The sequence below is a fragment of the Balaenoptera physalus genome (genome assembly GCF_965194825.1).
Source record: "Balaenoptera physalus genome assembly, chromosome: 20".
In the NCBI taxonomy this organism is placed as follows: domain Eukaryota; kingdom Metazoa; phylum Chordata; class Mammalia; order Artiodactyla; family Balaenopteridae; genus Balaenoptera; species Balaenoptera physalus.
This window is the reverse complement of record NC_138901.1, coordinates 21,512,584-21,528,012: the sequence shown is the minus strand read 5'-3', so window position 1 is coordinate 21,528,012 and position 15,429 is coordinate 21,512,584. Positions and strand designations below refer to the sequence as shown.

At 47.6% G+C, this 15,429-nt stretch overlaps 2 protein-coding genes across 2 annotated transcripts; both read right to left on the bottom strand.

The window, feature by feature from the left end:
* Positions 1-382: 382 nt before the first annotated feature.
* Positions 383-3,180, bottom strand: RPL27 (ribosomal protein L27). Its single transcript, XM_082440834.1, has 5 exons — positions 3,123-3,180; positions 2,800-2,882; positions 1,318-1,487; positions 585-695; positions 383-477 (listed from the first exon to the last, which is right to left on the bottom strand). Exons 2-5 carry the CDS (start codon positions 2,878-2,880, stop codon positions 429-431), a joined length of 411 nt encoding a protein of 136 aa, XP_082296960.1. The 5' UTR covers positions 2,881-2,882; positions 3,123-3,180; the 3' UTR covers positions 383-428.
* Positions 3,181-3,319: 139 nt separating this feature from the next.
* RUNDC1 (RUN domain containing 1) lies at positions 3,320-15,327 on the bottom strand. Its single transcript, XM_082440792.1, has 5 exons — positions 14,524-15,327; positions 11,141-11,299; positions 9,943-10,141; positions 9,353-9,472; positions 3,320-8,960 (listed from the first exon to the last, which is right to left on the bottom strand). Exons 1-5 carry the CDS (start codon positions 15,019-15,021, stop codon positions 8,095-8,097), a joined length of 1,842 nt encoding a protein of 613 aa, XP_082296918.1. The 5' UTR covers positions 15,022-15,327; the 3' UTR covers positions 3,320-8,094.
* Between the last annotated feature and the right edge of the window lie 102 nt (positions 15,328-15,429).

Sequence of the window (15,429 nt, the reverse complement as noted above, 5' to 3'; positions counted from 1 at the left end):
AAGTTAGTGACTCTTAATCCAAAGTAGATGGTGTCCACTCAGAGGGGCCTTTGGTTGTCACAGTGGGGCGGGGGTGGGGGTGGGGGTGGGGGAACAGTTCTCTAGGTATGTAATGGGTTGAAGCCAGGGATGCTTAAACAATTCCACACCTAAAAATGTCCAGAGTAGCTCTTTTGGGGAAACAGTTCAATATCACATTTTACCCATTGAGCTAGACCATTGAAGGATTATGAGGCTATGGACAGAAGTAGACCATGTCTCGCAAAGGCAGATTTACCTTTTATTTTATATTTTCCCACAGTACCTCATCCACCACCCAGTGTCTCTCACCGTATGAATGTTCTTTCCCAGTCTAATAACAAGAAGCAGGCAGACACATGGATTTTTCTTTTTTTTTTTGTATTTTTAATGACTGAAACAAGACAGACCTAAAACCGCAGCTTCTGAAAGAACCATTTGTTCTTGCCGGTCTTATACCTAGAGGGGGGGAAAAAGGACACTAATGAGGGGAGGAATCACAGAAGACAAAACTGTCTTCATGGAGAACAGTGAAACCATACTCCAGACTACCAAAGCCTACTTACCTCTCCTCAAACTTGACCTTGGCCTCTCGTCGGGCCTTGCGTTTGAGAGCAGGGTCTCTGAAGACATCCTTGTTGACAACAGTTTTGTCCAAGGGGATATCCACAGAGTACCTGGGGACAATGGCAGGAAGGTAGGAGCAGCCCACATGCTGCCAGGGCCTTCACCCCTCCGCCCCACTCCTGGGACACTGGCATGTTAAGGTCTGACTCCATAGGAGCTATCATCAAAACTGTGCTAAAGCCCTGATGATATTCTTTGGAAATGCCCAGTTTTAACAAACTCATTTACATAGATTCAAGCCACTGAAAAACTTCACAATTCATTCTCAGTTTCCCACAACTACCCTACCCTATAATAACTATTATCCTTGAGAGTGGAAGAAGGCAGGCCAGATTTTATGCCTGTGTTTACTGTGGCTGGAAACAAATGGAACAACCTTTACTCAACACTTCAAATAATTTTCAGGTGAGGAGAGAGACAGATCGAGAGCAAGTTTGGAAGAGATTTTTCAATCCGGCTCTGCCAAGTCAGGGAAATCAACAGAAAATGACAGTAAAGTGAACACTTCCAAGATGGATTAAAGAGGCAACACTGGAAACCACGGCCAAATGACAAATTGAAAATGATGTCTCTTCCACTGGAGTGGCTACAAGGTTGTCTCCGTATTCAGCAGGGCAGAGAGAGGGAAAAGTTAGAAAAAGTCACTTTCATTCCCATTCTTGAAAGGCTCACCTTGTGGGCATGAGGTGATTATAATTATAAACTTTCACGAAAGACTTGATCTTTGACCTCTTGGCAATTTTCTTCTTGCCCATGGCAGCTGTCACTTTGCGGGGATAGCGATCAATTCCAGCCACCAGAGCATGGCTGTAGGGTCGGTCTGAGGTGCCATCATCAATGTTCTGAATGAGCAAGAATTACATGTTATTGCTGTTTAGGCCCTTTGCTAGATGTAGGGCGTGTGTAGAAAGAACACCCTCAACCCCTAGGCCTCTGAGACCCACTATTATAAAAACCACACAAAGCAGACATTCTAAGTGCTATGCTGGATGCCCAAAGAGTAACAGGGAAAAGGGTGGTATCCTTCCCACCAGGAAAAATCCGGAAGGGTTCCTGGGAGGTAAGAGATTTAAAATGTAACAACAGTTAACAATTATGAAGTGATTGCCATATGCCAAGCACTAGTTCTCAGGACTTTACATCTCTTAACTTCCTCCAGGATTGCACTGCTAGGAAGGGTTAGAGGCAGGATTCCAAACCTGGCTGCCTAACTCCAAAACCAGCCTCAGGGAGACGGAGGAAAGGGAACCAAGGGTGCCCCGGTGTCCCCAACAGTCAATAGCAGTGGTGTATGTGGCCAGAGCTTAGGAAAATCTCATAAAAGGCTAAAGACGTAGGTAAAAGGCAAACAGTGAACGGCTAGATTATGCTAAGTGACCATTTTAACTAGAAACAATTTCTCCTCTTTTTAAGGAGTCCCAGCTGCAGCACTTACTACCTGTTTGACCTCAGGTGAAACTTAACATCTCTAAACCTTCGCAGTAGAAAGTAACCTTATGGTTACCGCAAGGATTGCACATGACGACACCTATAAGACAGTGCCAGGCACCAAGCAAGCGTTCAATAAACGTCAGTCATCAGTATTATTTAAAACCTCTTTCGGGCTTCCCTGGTGGCACAGTGGTTAAGAATCCGCCTGCCAGTGCAGGGGACGTGGGTTCGATCCCTGGTCCGGGAAGATCCCACATGCCACGGAGCGACTAAGCCCGTGCGCCACAGCTACTGAGCCTGCGCTCTAGAGCCCGTGAGCCACAACTACTGAAGCCCAGGCGCCTAGAGCCCGTGCTCCCAACAGGAGAAGCCACCACAATGAGAAGCCCGTGCACCGCAACGAAGAGTAGCCCCTGCTCGCGGCAACTAAAGAAAGATCCAACGCAGCCAAAAATAAATAAGTAAAAATAAAAAAAAAAAAAAAAAAAAAAAAAAAAAAAAAAAAACCTCTTTGATAGAGAACGCGTTGGGTGTTAGCTGTCCAATTCAACTCCCATTTGTTATTTTGCGTCTTTCTCTCTCAAAAGCTCTCATGCATTCACCACCCCCACCACCATTCGCAATGCTCAGTGGGTAATGCCCCCAAACTACGTCTTGAATTCCAAGTTGCCCGCCCGCCCCATTCACGGGATACAAAGGGGCACAGGTTCGCGAGGCTGGTACCTTCACGATGACCGCTTTGCGTCCGGAGTAGCGACCGGCCAGGACCAGCACCACCTTCCCGGGTTTCATGAACTTGCCCATTTCTGCAGAGGAAAGAGAAGGGGCCGCTCAGAAACCCGCCAGCTCAGGCTGTGGGCCCGAAACTTCAGCGGCGTTCACTGCCGTCTCGGCTCAGGCCGCCCGCAGGTCCTGCTCGCAGGACAGGATCCGCTACGAAGCCGTCAGAGACCGAGGAATGAAAAGCACCCGGCACCACCCCGCAACTCGACCCCCAGGCCGCGGATGGCTACGGATTGTAATAACCTGCTCCAGCCTCTACTCACCGGCAGCAACCTCTCCGGACTACAGCAGAGAAAGAAAGGGCATTTCCGCTTACCTTTCACCCCGGGGAGGGTGACCTCACTTCCTGTCCCGCCCCCTCGGGCTTCTCCCCGCCTCTTGCGTGGCGCTCAGAATCTGTGTTGAGGGCGGAAGAAGCTCTTGAAGGGAAAGGAAGGCCTGGCAGCTTCTTTATTCAAGTCAAACTTTATGAGCAGCTCCAGCAGTAGTCAGGGCAAAGGAGTTCTGCCTCCCCCGGAAGGCTTTTACGTGGACGCAGCTGCTCTTCTGCCCCCTTGGTTGTAGTTCCTTTCTCTGGCGCTAGCGAGTTGGGGAGGCACAGTTTGAAATTTACTTTTTTTGCTTTGGAACAGTAAGAAACAAAATAGGACATTTATTAGTACCAACTATGTACAGTTACGCATAAGGAAGAGACGAAGATCAATCAAACAAGGGAACTTGCCCTCAACATTTAGAGTCTAATGATGTCAGAGACATTTCCGACCAGAATAAAGGAGGGAGATGAAGGACGATTATGGCGATACTAGCAGCCGCGTACCCTGTGTCAGGCCAAGTTAATCTATTTACATGTATTATCTCTTTTGATCCTCATAATGACACTAAGAGATAAGTAATGTTATCTCCATTCCACAGTTGAAGATACTGTGGTTTGGGGAGGTTAAGTAATTTGGCCCAAATCCACAGCTAGTACGTGATCAAGCTGGGAACTCAGATTCAAGCAGTCCTCCTGAGCCCATACTGTTTACCCAGTCACCAAATTGAGTACCCACTCTGTGCCAGGCAAGATGCTAGGCACTTTAGGTAAGTCAACTGCTATTTAATTCTCAGGAATCTGCATCTTGGGTATTTTCCTCCCATTTAGACATGAGGAAATTGAGATTTAGAGAGCCTAAGGCTCTGATCATCAAATCTAGGTTTGAACCCAGGTCTAGTTGGCTCTCAGACTGAATTATTTCCCATCACTTACTGGAAGAGTGTTTTTAGATGGTTCCTTAGGTGTCTTCCGAGTTCAAGAGAAAGAGAAACCATCTTATAGTTTTTGCTCATTTGAACACTGACGAATCTATAGGGTTGGTCTTGGGCAAGACGTGGGAACAATCAGGGTTTCATCATTTCTCTTCTTCAGGCTCTCCAGGGACCAATTTCCCCTGCAGCCCTCAGGACTTCATTCCAATAGTTTATCACACTAATTATGTACTTATATTTCTATATTTAATGAAAATGTTTTGTTTTAATTTGTAATATGACATTGTAGAGTTGGAAAGGAACTCAGAGATCGTCTACTCTGTCATCTCAAAGATGAGAGGACAGTTCTAGAGCAGCAAAGTCACGGAGTTGGTGGCGCAGATCAAGGTTCCCCCGTTCCCAAGCCTGTGCTCTTGCCACGGCACCACACGACCCTGTCCATTTCCACCTCCATGGTCTTCTTTCAGCCTCCTTATCTGCTTCTGTCTCTTTTGTTGTTTCTCTCTTGGAAAACAGAAACCAAACCCTGAAATCTTATCATTGCCTTGAACTCTTATCACATACTAAAACTCTCCAAATCAAATTAGTAACTAAATCCTGTGAATTTTGCCTCATGTCTTTTAAATCTTTTCTATCCTTTTACACCTGCTCCCTAACTGATCCAGCTTCAGTACTTTGTTTTCTCCAGTCCCTCCTCAAAACTTAGGGTGGGTCAAAAATTGCTTGGGATGCTTATTAAGTATGCATTGCCAACTGAGGAGATTCCAGTTCAGGTCTGGTGTGGAGCCATGAGCTATAGATCTTATTTTTAGAAAGTTCTCTAAACACAACTCTTAAGTCCGTCACTTACCTGAAATCCTTCGTTGGCTCTCTGTACCAAAGTTTGAACTCTCACTCCCTTCCTCTCTGTGTTCCGTGCAGTATAAGTTCCTGTCTCCTCCACACCCTTCACATACCACCTGGGTTCCAGCCAGCTCAACTACTCAAAGATCCGACCCCTTCTGAGCGCCAGGGTCTTCATGCAAGCTGTTCCACGTTTCGTTATTCTTTTCCTCCACTGTAGCTGGGCAAAATCCTATCCATCCTTCAAGGCCACTCTAGAATTCTCCCAGGCAGAATTCATCTCTTCCTTCTCTGTGCTCCCTCAGCAATCCAATCCATACTTAATTTTACTATAGAACATATTTCAGTTGGTTTGGATCAGTGGTTGTCAAAGTGTGGTCCCCAGACCAGCAGCACCAGCATAACAGGCATGGGAACGTGTTAGAAATGCAAATTCTCAGAGCTACTGAATAAAAAACTCTGGGGATGGAACCCAGCAATCTGTGTTTTAACAAGCTACTGAAATCTCCAATTGGCTTGCTACCTCCTTTGCTAAATCTTGTGTTCCTTGAAGGCAGGGAGAGAGAAGTTCTGAGCACCTAGCCTGGCCCAAGCAGTTGGTGGGTGCTCAGTAGTGAATGAATGAAGGCAGAGCACCTTGGGAATCTTTAACGATGCCTTGCAGATCATACAATGGACCCTGCACTTTCATTGGACACGTATCCACGGCTCTCTTTCATTCTGTTCTTGCATAGCCTTGCATAGCCTTAGACCTCGGCTGACAGTCCCTCCTCTCCTCCTTCATCCTGTCTGCCTCACCCCAAGCCAAGCACAGACCTCTGTCCTCAGTTATACAGCAGATGTTATCAGTGACTAGCAGGTATGTGATTGCTGGCCTGCTGGCAGGCTTGTCTCTGTCTCTACATGTCTTTAAGTTTCATGAAGAACTTGGCAGAGCAATGGCTGTCTGCCCATCTCCCTGCAGCCTAGTCCTTTGGCAGCTGAAATTTCTGGCAGGCATGTGGAAAATACCTGTTCATCCACAAAGTGATGGTGAAGTGAGGGGGTGGATAAAGGAGAGAGAGGAACAAAATATCTAGAAGCAGCATGATACAGTGAGGTAACATAACAGTATAAAGACCATAGGATTTGGATTCAGGCAACTTGGGTTCAAATCCCAGCTCTTCCAACATGTAAACGTGGACAAAATATTTAACCTCTGCAGTTCAGTTTCCTCAGCTATAAAATGCGGATAATATTGTCCTGCCTTACATGTAGTGAGAATTAAATTAGGATGGCACACACACAAAATGCTTCTCATGATGTTAGCATAAAAGCCTTAATACCAGTTTTTGTGAGGACTGGAAAAAGATAATACTGGGGTGATCCAGGGCTATGCCATATGACTATAGCACTTATCACCCACCCTAAATGGTATCCAGACAAGTGAATTTAAAAGCGCCAATTCCTAAAGTGGCATGTGTGGTGAGATCTGTTGTGGGGATAGGACTGTAGGCCTGGGAAAGATGGGATGATAATGCCAACGACACTTTCTCATGAATTTGTTCAAGGGGGGTGGGGGGGAAACACCACCAAAGCTGAGTTGATCCAGCGCAGGGGGCAGAGAAGAGGCAGAAAGGCCAGGAGCCAGGCATTGCTCAAGGAAATACTGATCTGGATCAGATACGCTGACAATGCCCAGACTTATAAACCAAAGCCAACAGTCTCTAAGGTCTTTGCAGAGAAGCTACACAAAATACTGACTTTATTAGCAACCACAGATACCATTTTTCACAACATTTTACACTTATCCTGTTTCACATGAAGGAGGACTAATTCTAATGAATTATCAAGAATATATCTTAAATAATATCTTACTGAAAAAATTAAGTTAAAATGCACTACATAATAGTGCAGACACAAAGTGCAGCTGGCAATTTAATACATGAAACGATGCTGAATCAGTAGTGTTGGGAACCCATTTGGCTTTCCGGAAGGTGATACACTTTGCTCATCTTTGGTCAGTCCCAGATCAGGATGCAAGCTGAATGGCAAACATGAACTAAAAAGGCTAAAAGAGACCCAATCGGACCAGTCTAGAGTCAGTTTTACAAGGAAATGCCGAGCCCCTTCTTTGTCACCAGTGATCTGCCACAGTTCCTACCCCCGCTGTAGTATGATCACGTGGTCAGACCTCCTCCACCATCCAGCCTCCAGGACACGTGGAACACACCTTGGACACGTTTCCTTCTGAGGAGCTGGGAGGTGCGCAGAGGAAAGGTTACTCGCCAGAGGACACGGTACCAGATGGTGGCTGTCCTGATAAACCAGCTCCAAAGCCGAAAGACCATCATCTGGGCTGTGAGGAAAGGACCACGTTGTCAGGGACAGATTTCAGTTCTTACCTCTACACGAAAAAGGGCTCATATTAAAATCAACTGTGGGGAATTCCCTGGCAGTCCAGTGGCTAAGACTCGGCGCTTTCACTGCTGTGGGCCCGGGGTTCAATCCTTGGCCGGGGAACTAAGATCCCGCAAGCTGCTCGGCGTAGCCAAAAAAAAAAAAAAAAAAAAAAATCAACTGTGGTAAACACCCTTAGAAATGCTGTTCTCAGATATTCCCACTCCCGGTTTTAGAGGCAGCTATGGAACACACACGGCCTCCCCTGACCTTGGGGTCAGGAAGAAAGAGGCATCAGTATTCACAAAAGGAATGTGAATTCTGACCTAGGACTCTCTCAAACCTGCTTCAAGTGAAGGAAGATGGCTCGCAACTTGACTGACAGGAGCCCTAAGCTGAATGTCTTCCAGGACCAACAACTCACTCATGCTGTCCCTCACCACCGTGAGGAGCATGGTTACAGCAACCCGGATTTTCTACAAATCAGACATGACATGATGAGTGCGTGCCATGACTGACTTCTTTCCAACAGGCTCAAGTATATGTGCTCCCATGTACACCGTGGTTACACGCCAGGGCAGAACCTTTTAACAAGAGGGTCTTCAGCATATCTTTCTGAGATGCTAAGTTGATGGGGGAGAGAGACTTTGCATCATCTGGCTAGGGAAAATGTCTTTAGCCCCTCCTCCTAATTCTTGCTCTTATCCTAGAAGACTAACCATCTATCCTTACTGAGCAAGATGCTGGTCTGGGGCCAGGGCATCCTCATCAAAAGGCATCTTTGATGTTCTTGAGCTGGCGCACAGCCAGGTCTACAGGGAGGCTGAACTTGAGGCTGCTGAGGCGGCTAAGCAGGTTGAGGGCGCTCTCAAAGCCTGTGTGTGCCATGTAGCTCCAGGGCTGGTAGTGGGGCTCGATGAGCGACCCCGACTTGCAGATGAGGTTCACCCAGGACACGAGACGCTGCTCATTCAGCGCCATGCACACCAAGGCCTTCAGCTCCGAGTCTGCACTGCGCTTAAAAGGGTCGTGCTCCGTCAGCACCACGTGGATGGCTGTCAGCAGGCTCTGCTTGGGCGTCACCACAGTGCCTCCCATGACAGGCAGGGCGAAGGACTGTGAGAGCTTCCGGGCGGGGGATTCCACGTAAGCACGGCCGTTCTTAGCGTGGTAGTACTTTACAAAGAGCTCCCAGGGGTGCATGGCCTCGGGGGCCGAGGAGAAGGCCGGCAGCAGACAGGCGATGGGGGCCATGACGAGGCTCATCCCCGGTGAGGAGGCGTACAGTCCATGGGCCAGCAGGTCCCTCACGGCCACAGTCAGCTCCTTCCGCACAGCCGCGGTCAGCTCGTCCTTGCCTCCCAGAGAGAGGTCCTGGAGGCTGGCGGAGCTGATGAAGTGGTCGTGCGCCTGGTGCCTCAAGGCCAGCTGCTTCACCCTGTCTACTGACACCTCCAGCCTCTTCAGTAAGGGGGAGTAGTCCCTGTCAGCCTGGTCCCTCTGCCACAGGGTCTGCGGGATCTGGCCCGTGGCGCAACCGAACTGGCTGACAGCAAAGATCTGGAGCACTGCCAGCACTCGCCGCATCAGGTGCAGCCCTGTCTCCCGAACTCTCTTCATGTCTTCTGCCTTCGCTGCGTAGAAAACACAACGACTCATCAGTGAGAGGCCACAGTGGTCAGAGGGACAGTCAACAAGTCACAAGCTGAGATCCAGTCTTGCTTCTGAGCCACAGCATGGGTCCCACATGAAGCCAAGAGCCACCTAGGATGTCGCTGGGCTTACTTTTTTTGGTTAGTAATAACTATTTTGAGATATGATTCACATAACACTCAACTTACCCATTAAAAGTGTATACTTCAGTGGTTTTTCGTATATTCACAGAGTTGGGCAACCATCATCCCGCAACGAAACCGTGTACCGTTGGCATTTTCCACTCCCTACTTCTCCCCGATCCCTCAGCCTAGGCAACCCCTAATCTACTTTCCGTCTCTACAGATTTGCACATTCTGGAAGCTGTACTTACTTCTGCTGTTTCCTGGAGGTGGTCTGCTGCTGCCAGTTCTGCAGGAGCCGTTTCCTGTCTTCCCACTGGCCTTGCACTCACAGTGTCCACTACCTGTCTGTAACGGGCTTCCTACTTCATCTGCAATCAGAAGTTACAAAGAGGAGACATTTATTTAGCCTCTTTTTGGCAGATTTTTAAAGGAGAAATACTATTTACTAGTGCCTACCACGTGACAAGACTTTTACAAATAGTATTTCATCGTGTGGAACAGTGACCGGCATATACTAGCTGGCTCAATAAATATCTGCTGAGTGAAGGAAGCATGAATCATCATTTTATGGAGGAGGAGAGCGGGACTGAAGAGGTTAGGAACCTGCCTAACCTCATTAGTCTACAAAGGACACGAAGCCAGTAAGGGGCAGGGCTGAGATTTTAACTCTCTGGTTTTACAATCCATGTCCTTTCTACTCCACCATGCTGGCTCCCTTACCGAGTGATCAAACCTCTTACATATACATCAAGGACTGGCACCTTTAGATGTTAGTACTCAGAATACATATAATTATGATGACATCCAGCCACCCTTCTCTTTCCATCCCTCCTCTGACCTTGGATGAAGCTGATGAACATCTCGAGGTCTCGGATCTGAGTTTTCAGCTGCTCAACCAGCTGTTCTTTCACTCGGGCTGGGTTGACGATCTGAGCTACAGCTACATCCACACGCTGCCGAAGCTCCTCGGTGGACAGTGAACTGAGGTCCTCATTCAGGTTCATGTCCAGTTTCTTTATTAACTCATCGATGATCACCTATCAAGACTACAAGCCATGAGCACACCCTTTGGAATTTTCAGGGAGAGGGTTAGGAAGAAGGAGAATCTTTACTAGTGTGCCTCCCTCCTACCCTTAAATGGAAATCAAACTTGTGAGAAAAATGGTGCAACTGCTGATCAAGGTGAGGGCACAGGCCTTTTACTTCTCTTATAGAAACAAGGACCCCTGGTTCCTCTCTGACAGAAATGGCTCCTCTCACTGCAAATTTTCTACCAGGCCAGGTAAATTTCACTCAAGAGAACAACAGTGTGAACGATCCAAAGTGGCTGATGATCCCAAAAGCCCCATAGTTAGCTTCCCCCATGGCCTCCAAGAGAATAGATACTGATTTCCCTTAGTTTCTAGCCCTTCTCATCCCTTCTTGCCTTACTACGCTAGGCAACTAAAGGAAAAGCTCTACGAAACATCCAGGCACGTTACAGCCAAAATATCCTAGTGACAATATGAAGAACAATTTGAAAACCAGATAATGTATAACTCCAGCCCTGCCAGAAAAACAGCCACATCACAGCTCCGGAGAGACAAACGTGTAAAGGAGATTGTGTTTTGACTAGCAGATTTACCTGTCTGCCCAGGTGTTGCTTTAATAAATACAGCATTAAAGTCAGGATTCCTGGAATATTTATTGACTGGTGCTGGGGGAGAAAACTAGTTTACATCGTATGAAGTGCCCAAGTAGAACGGTTTCAATCATCAAATGAAAGAAATTATTGCTGTTATTATTATATATTACTACTATTATTAATAATAATAGCGACCAAAAAAAAAAAGAGCTCAATCATCATATTAGAAAGCTTTTGGCACGTGTGTTTCCATGTGTGAATAAAGACTGGTCCCAGGTAGCAGCAAAATTTCCCTTTGATATGGGCCAGCAGTGAGGCCGAGGGTGAGCAAGCTGGACAAGGCTGTCCTGTGAACGCTGGAAGGGACAAGGTAACCCGAGGCAGTGGAGGAGGTGCCTCTGGATCTGCTCACCCGCTGCCTTTCCAAGACCACCGACTGTGGCAGGGAGTCGTAACTGCCTTCCTGATAGGCAAACGTCTCCAGGTCATCGAGCTGGGTTTTGAGCTGCAGTATCAGTTCCTTCTGCTTCTCCCTTTGGGTTTCCAGATGTTCCCGTTTCTCCTGCTCACTCTAAGATGGGAAAAGATTTGGGTTGATTTCACAGGAAAAGAAAAAGTCAGGACACATTATGAATTCTCTTAAGCCAATAATGACTAGTAAAACATAAAATGTTTCCAAGTAACCCGAATGAAATACAGAATTCATGGGACAGGTTCAAAAATGAGAATAATTATTTCATCGGGGCAATTTATCAAATGCGTGTTTTCTTTAAGAAAGTATTTGTGGGCTTCCCTGGTGGCGCAGTGGTTGAGAAGCTGCCTGCCAATGCAGGGGACACGGGTTCGAGCCCTGGTCTGGGAAGATCCCACATGCCGCGAAGCAACTAGGCCCGTGAGCCACAACTACTGAGCCTGCGCGTCTGGAGCCTGTGCTCTGCAACAAGAGAGGCCACGATAGTGAGAGGCCCGCGCACCGCGATGAAGAGTGGCTCCCACTTGCCGCAACTAGAGAAAGCCCTCGCACAGAAACGAAGACCCAACACAACCAAAAATAAATAAATAAATAAATTTATAAAAAAAAAAAAAAAAGAAAGTATTTGTCCTTCATTGGAAATAGGATATGAATACAATGGGGCCTTTTGTTAAGACTGCTTCCCACCCCCTCAGGTCTAGTTAAGATTGACACAATTTATCTCAGCCAAGACAGCCTCCCTGGAATTAAACATGCCATCCTCCAGAGCCAATTATCACAGAACAAGTCCTGAATACTTGCTACAGCCAAATTTTGCGAGAGAATCTGGAGGTAAGGGTGTAGAGAGAGGCTTTATAACCCATAACCAGTTTTCTTAAGGTCCAAAGCGCCTCCAATGTATTGTAAAATCAAACAAACACAGGTACCTGGGGCAGTGAAAAAAATTCAAAACCAAGTAACAGGAGTGAGAAGGTAATTAGGTTTAAAAAAAAAAAAAAAAAAGTTCGGTAAGGTTCCCTGACCAGTGACGCCTTTTCTCCCTGTTGGCCACCAGGTAGTTTCTGCATTTAAATGATGAAAAACCCTTCGGAGAGGTAAAGTCTTGCCAATGTATTCTCAAAAACTGGTTCTTCCTTGCCTTTTTTGAGTATCAAAAACAAAACAAAGCAAAACTAGGAGATCATTTACAGGTGTAAGGCTGCATTTTAAACTAGATGTCTATAGGATATTAAATTTAATCTTAAAATGGTACTTACCAAGGCCTGCAGAAGTAAGGTATGAGAAAGAACAAATGAAAAACAACAAATTAACTTTTTGTTTAGCTATTTAAAAAGCAATCCTCTTGCTTTAGCTTTGCTCAATATGAAAACAAGCCTTTTCTCAGGGGATACTGCCTCTCCAAAGCTTTCCCAATGTCCTGTTTTTTTCTTAGAACCCTGTTCTTCTCCCCCACTTAGTGAAGGCCTAGCTATTCTTTAAGAGGTTTCCTCGATTTCCCCAGGCAGAACCAGTTACTTCCTCTGTATTTTGTACACTCTTCTACTCTAGTTCATGTCACATTATAATGATTTGTTTAGGATTCTGTTTCCCCAAGTCTATGAACTCCTTAAGGGCAAAGGCCCTGACTACCCCCAGGGCCTAGCACTGTGTCTGGCACAGGGTAAGCTCTCAGTACACATTTGCTGTATGTTACTGAACGCAATCAGGTCCAGAAGGACACATTCCAAATAATGAACTGTTATGGAAGAAGTTGTCTAACCAGCCCAAAGGGAAAGGACTAGGGAAACTTTGTTTTTGTTTTCATTGTATCCCATCCCAACATTATGAAGCCAAAGAAGAAAGAAACCAGCCATAGATCCTGATTCCATTTTCATGAGTGTGTCTGCTGAACGCTGTTACCTGCCATGGTAATTACTGAGTATGCGATTTACGGGAGTGTGGGCAAACATGTTTACTAGGTGAGAACAATGAGCTCTGGTGCAAGGCAGGAAATAACAGAAATAATTTCCAGTATGAAGCGAGAGAAAATACTGGTTAAAAAAACAAAAAACTGGAACTGATAAGTAGTAAATCGTTTGGTTCAAACATGTCTCCACTTTGGCACCACCTGTTCATGTGTCAATATATACACACAAGATTACAGCTGCTTATTAGGTGTTTTGAGCGCTACAGTTTTTTGTTTTTTAAGTTGTACACTGTTTCTAAAAGTAAAAACAGACAACCAAAAGAGCACCACATCCACACCAAACCTTTGGTGCTCCTCACTCTTGAACAGGGCCTGACCACAGAAATTCTTTCTATCCTACCTGTTCCTTAAAAGTCTGACAATCTGAGGACTTGTGCAAGGAGCTGTGGGTATACGGAGAGAAGGGTGGAACAGTAAACACAGGACTGCACTGGAAACATTTCAGATTAATATAAGCAAGTCAATATCTGCTACTGATAAGTCTCCTTGATTAAAACCAATTTAAGTGGGAAGAAAGCCACATATGGGTTGTAACCTGAACAATAAAAGAAGGTGGAGGAAAAACAGCGAGTCTCTTCCAACAAGCTATCTACAACTGTGCACTTCCAGAGGTTCAAAGACTGTAAGGAAACGTGCCCTGGGGCTGTCATACAAATTCTCGGCATTTAGTGTTGACTAACTGAATGAATCTTGTCACAGTTACCAAAGGGGCTTCCTTTAGAATACCTAGTTATTAAGTAGGATGGGGAAGGAGTTTTAAAATACCAGCATTAGGAAATTCACATGATTAGGACTTGTGTTTCTTACAATTACTAAGAGACCTTGCTGTTCACCAAAGCTCTCACCCAGACAAGAGTCTGAAGATTAAAGACACTCTCTAGATTCTAGGAAAGCACGGACAGGGAGTAGATCTAAATTTCCACGGATTTCAATTCACTTGCTCTTCTCTAAGCAATTTTCTCAATCTCCTGGGTCGGAAGGACTCTATCAGCAAATGTGCTGAGGACTTAGGTTCTTGAGGCGACGGCAAGGTGAGTGGGAGCAGCACTGTTTCAGTCGGTTGCTCTGTTGCCCTCTGAATACTCTCCTCGCTCATCCCTCTTCTGCCTCTCACCCCATCACACCTGCATCTCTTCCCACACCTTTGGTGAACACCTCTCACCATCAGCTTCCCAGGCCTCTCTGTCCTCTTGTCTTTCAGCAGGCCCCGAACACCTGTCTGGTCTCCTCTTCTGGGACACGCATAGCCACCTAGACGAGCCGGCTTCTCACCAGTGCTACCTCCGTCCGCGTTAGCATCGCCACCCACCCACCCCTCTATTTCCATATCCCTCGGGGCCCGGCCCCAGCCGTTCACCTGGTCCTCGCCCCGCAACCGTGGCCGGTCCCCCGGCATCCCGTCGCCATCATCGCTGGCGGGGTCCTCTGGGCTCCCGTAACCCAGGACGTGAGGGCAGCCGCGGAAAGCGAAGTCCTCGAGCTCGCTCAGGAGGCGCTGCTGCTCCGCCGGCGCCCCGCGCACCACCTGCCGCAGGCGGAACTGCACCTGCGCGAAATGCGAGGACAGCGCGAGCAGCGCCGAGTCCAGCCGCCGCCGCTCGGCCCGCAGCCGCCGCAGCGTCCGGCCCGGCGAGTCCGGCGGGGAGCCCGGGGCCGCTCCGGGCTCCTCGGCCGCCGCCTCTTCCGAGAACGCCGCCGCCCCGGGCCCGGCCTCTGCCACCGCCCCCACCGGCGCCCAGCGCACTGCCTCGCACGGCGGAAGCGACTCCTCTTCCTCCTCCTCTTCGTCCTTCGCCTTTGAGCCAACGGCCGCCACCCCCGTTACCGGCTCCGCAGCCGCTTCGAGAGCCGCCATGTTTCAGGAAGCACCACCGCACGTCAGCCACGCCCCCTGCTGCCATGGCAACGGCGCGCTGGCTGGGAAACCCGGAGGAGCGGATGGGCGGGGCCCAGACGTCACCTAGTTCAGACGTCATCCAGGGCCGGCCTTCCCTCGGGATTTAATTCTGGCCAGTGGTTTTTTTCTTTTTACTGAGCGCCTGCTGTGTGTCGGGCACTGAGTGTACTAAGCATTGGAGAAACAGGTGAACGAAGCCGGGACAAGTCCTTCCGTGTGTATCGACCTCTAATCCTTGCCCTGGTCCGGCGGGCGGGTCGTCTATTCCTAACGTGTGTATTTCTGGAGACCCCAAGACGTGAAGGGCTGCAGGGACTATGCTCTCCCAGAGTCTCTTCGGAGTGCGGATCCCTTGGCTTAGGCCAC

Bases quoted from the DNA above. Each gene is read 5' to 3' on its own strand.
- RPL27 (XM_082440834.1), bottom strand. From the start codon at position 2,880: ATGGGCAAGTTCATGAAACCCGGGAAGGTGGTGCTGGTCCTGGCCGGT. The intron at 1,488-2,799 runs GTACCAGCCTCG...TTGCTCATTCAG, and splicing joins GCAAAGCGGTCATCGTGAAG to AACATTGATGATGGCACCTC. The intron at 696-1,317 runs GTGAGCCTTTCA...CATTGTCCCCAG, and splicing joins AATCACCTCATGCCCACAAG to GTACTCTGTGGATATCCCCT.
- RUNDC1 (XM_082440792.1), bottom strand. From the start codon at position 15,021: ATGGCGGCTCTCGAAGCGGCTGCGGAGCCGGTAACGGGGGTGGCGGCC. The intron at 9,473-9,942 runs GTCAGAGGAGGG...TTCTGATTGCAG, and splicing joins GTTCATCAGCTTCATCCAAG to ATGAAGTAGGAAGCCCGTTA. The intron at 8,961-9,352 runs GTAAGTACAGCT...TTTTCTACGCAG, and splicing joins ACCTCCAGGAAACAGCAGAA to CGAAGGCAGAAGACATGAAG.